Raw genomic sequence first — 2,301 nt, 5'->3', positions numbered from 1 at the left:
AAATTTCACGATTACACTATTATAAATATAACCGTTCAAAAGATTCGCGGAATGAGGGGACTTTTAGCTTGCACTGTATATGGTTGTAAAGTTTGACTAATATGCCTAACGATTTTTCAAATTAGCTTTAATAATTCTATAGGTAATTCGTCTTTTTTTCTACAGCTCTTCTTCTTTACAGCTTTTTTCCTTTAGTTTGTTTTTGGAAAGCCTGGTGCTTTCTTATTTTATTTTGCCTGGGTTACTTCTTCGTATGTCGGGTATTGGTCTTCTGTTTCAGCTGTATGCACTTGTATGCATTCGTTCTAAGCGTCAGGCTCCTCATTTAAAAATATTGCAAAGTATGTGTATGCTGATACTTGCTTCAGTGCTTTCACATTCTACATTGTACGTTGTACATCTTCCATTTTTTCTTTGGTGGGTATCATGATTTTTTAGTTGATATTGACTTTTAGAATATTTTTTCTACTAACTTCGAATGCCTTCTTTATTAGACAACTTAGATCTGTAACAAAACGACATATCTGATAAACAGCAGCCATAAAATCCCTAATAATCTACTATTTGTCCAGAATTTTTTATATAGAAGTATTAAGATTAGAATAGAAGTACTTGCTCCTATCTCTTTTACTGAATTATTAACGTTTCTTTATTGTTTTAGAAAAATGATCTTCAGAGGGTTTCTGGTTCTGGCCTTGGTATTCATCTATGTAGAAGCCCAAAATACGTGTGAACTGATCGAGTGGACCGGAGGCCAGTTTGATTGGCCCAATGATGCCACGAAATCGATGTACAAATCCTCAGGTCGGTACATTCCCAAGAACGTCATTGCCACCAGAGCTCAAGTGTATAAAGATGAAGTGTTCGTAGCACTGCCAAGATACAAACCAGGAGTCCCTCTAACTTTAGGAAAGATAGGATTGAAACAAAAGGGTTGTGAAGCTGTTATTGAACCTTTCCCTTGCTGGGCTTCTCAAGAAGAAGGGGACGTTAATGCTTTGCAGTCTGTTGTTGATCTCTACTTGGATGAAAATAACATTTTGTGGGTACTTGATACAGGTGTTGTTAACTCCTTGGAAACACCCATGCGAAGATCTCCTCCTAAAGTCGTTGCTATAAATATTCTCAACGGAAAGAAAGTTAAGGTTTTGGACTTATGCGGATTGGTAGCCCAAGCTTCCAGATTGCAATATTTGGTCGTTGAGTACGCACCTGATGGCAGACCTTTCGTTTACGTCAGTGACGCTGCCACAAGATCAATCTTAGTTTTCGATGTAGCTGGAAATAAGGGATACAGAGTAGTTCTACCAAAATTGGTAGCTAGCTGTAGAAGAGATGTACTATACATTGCACTTATCCACAAACCCCATTGCTGTAACTACTTAGTCATCACTTATTTATCGGGAGCAAGAATCTTCCAGATCCGAACCGACTACTTAAGAGCTGGTTGCGCAGCTGGAAAGATACAAGATCTCGGACCTAAAGGAGGAAAGATCGTAATTTTGGGAACAGATTTGGGATCTGCCATATTCTTCAGATTTGAAGGCAAACCTGAAATCTACAGATGGGAAGTTGGTCCGTATTTTAAAGATTATGAATTAGTCTACAAATCTCCTGAAAACTATCTTGCCACCCACGCTTTCCCTGACGTAGGAAGAAGAAGAATAAGAGTATTGGAAAGCAATTTCCCAGATTATATTCAAAATACTGTTGGATGTGGTGCTTCTCAAAGGGTTGCTATTATGATTAGCCCCATAAACCAAGTAAGCTGTTAAATAAACATGATAAGACAGTGATCCCATTGTGATATATTAGACTAAATGTTGTACATTGTTAGTGATAGGTAATAAAACAGATTTTTATGATATTTTTTTATTATTTCCATCATTCCATTTAAGAATTATTAATTTCCTATATTTCAGACATCGTTTTTGATTGAGCCAAGCACCTGATAAACATTTAAAGTTTTTAAAAAGTTAATAAGAAATTACTGAAGGGAAGATTCTATACTGACACTGTATTACTTTTTTCTCTATAGTAAAATACTAAGACGAGCGTTACGGAACTAGCGCTACGAGAAGAAGGCTTTTTTCATATCGGTTCATTAGTCTCGATAAATTCGTTTCTATCATGTATTTATTCTAAGTAGGTTTAAATTAAAAATTTCATGAAAAATAACTGACAAAATACAGACATTAAATCAGAAGTAAAAAATTAAAACAATATCTATCAATGAAAGATTCAATTCGTAACTATTGTCAAAATTTATAAGTCATAAATGTCATCCAATTATTAACAATA

General features: G+C 35.2%; 1 protein-coding gene across 1 annotated transcript; it reads left to right on the top strand.

Annotated features, from left to right (window-relative positions):
• The first annotated feature begins 665 nt into the window (after positions 1 to 665).
• Positions 666 to 2,085, top strand: yellow-g2 (L-dopachrome tautomerase yellow-g2). The gene has a single exon (XM_072539474.1). The coding sequence runs from the start codon at positions 666 to 668 to the stop codon at positions 1,773 to 1,775; it is 1,110 nt and encodes a 369-aa protein (XP_072395575.1). The 3' UTR covers positions 1,776 to 2,085.
• Positions 2,086 to 2,301: the final 216 nt, after the last annotated feature.

This window comes from Diabrotica undecimpunctata, chromosome 7 (genome assembly GCF_040954645.1).
Source record: "Diabrotica undecimpunctata isolate CICGRU chromosome 7, icDiaUnde3, whole genome shotgun sequence".
Classification (NCBI taxonomy): domain Eukaryota; kingdom Metazoa; phylum Arthropoda; class Insecta; order Coleoptera; family Chrysomelidae; genus Diabrotica; species Diabrotica undecimpunctata.
This window is presented reverse-complemented; position numbering and strand designations above follow the sequence as displayed.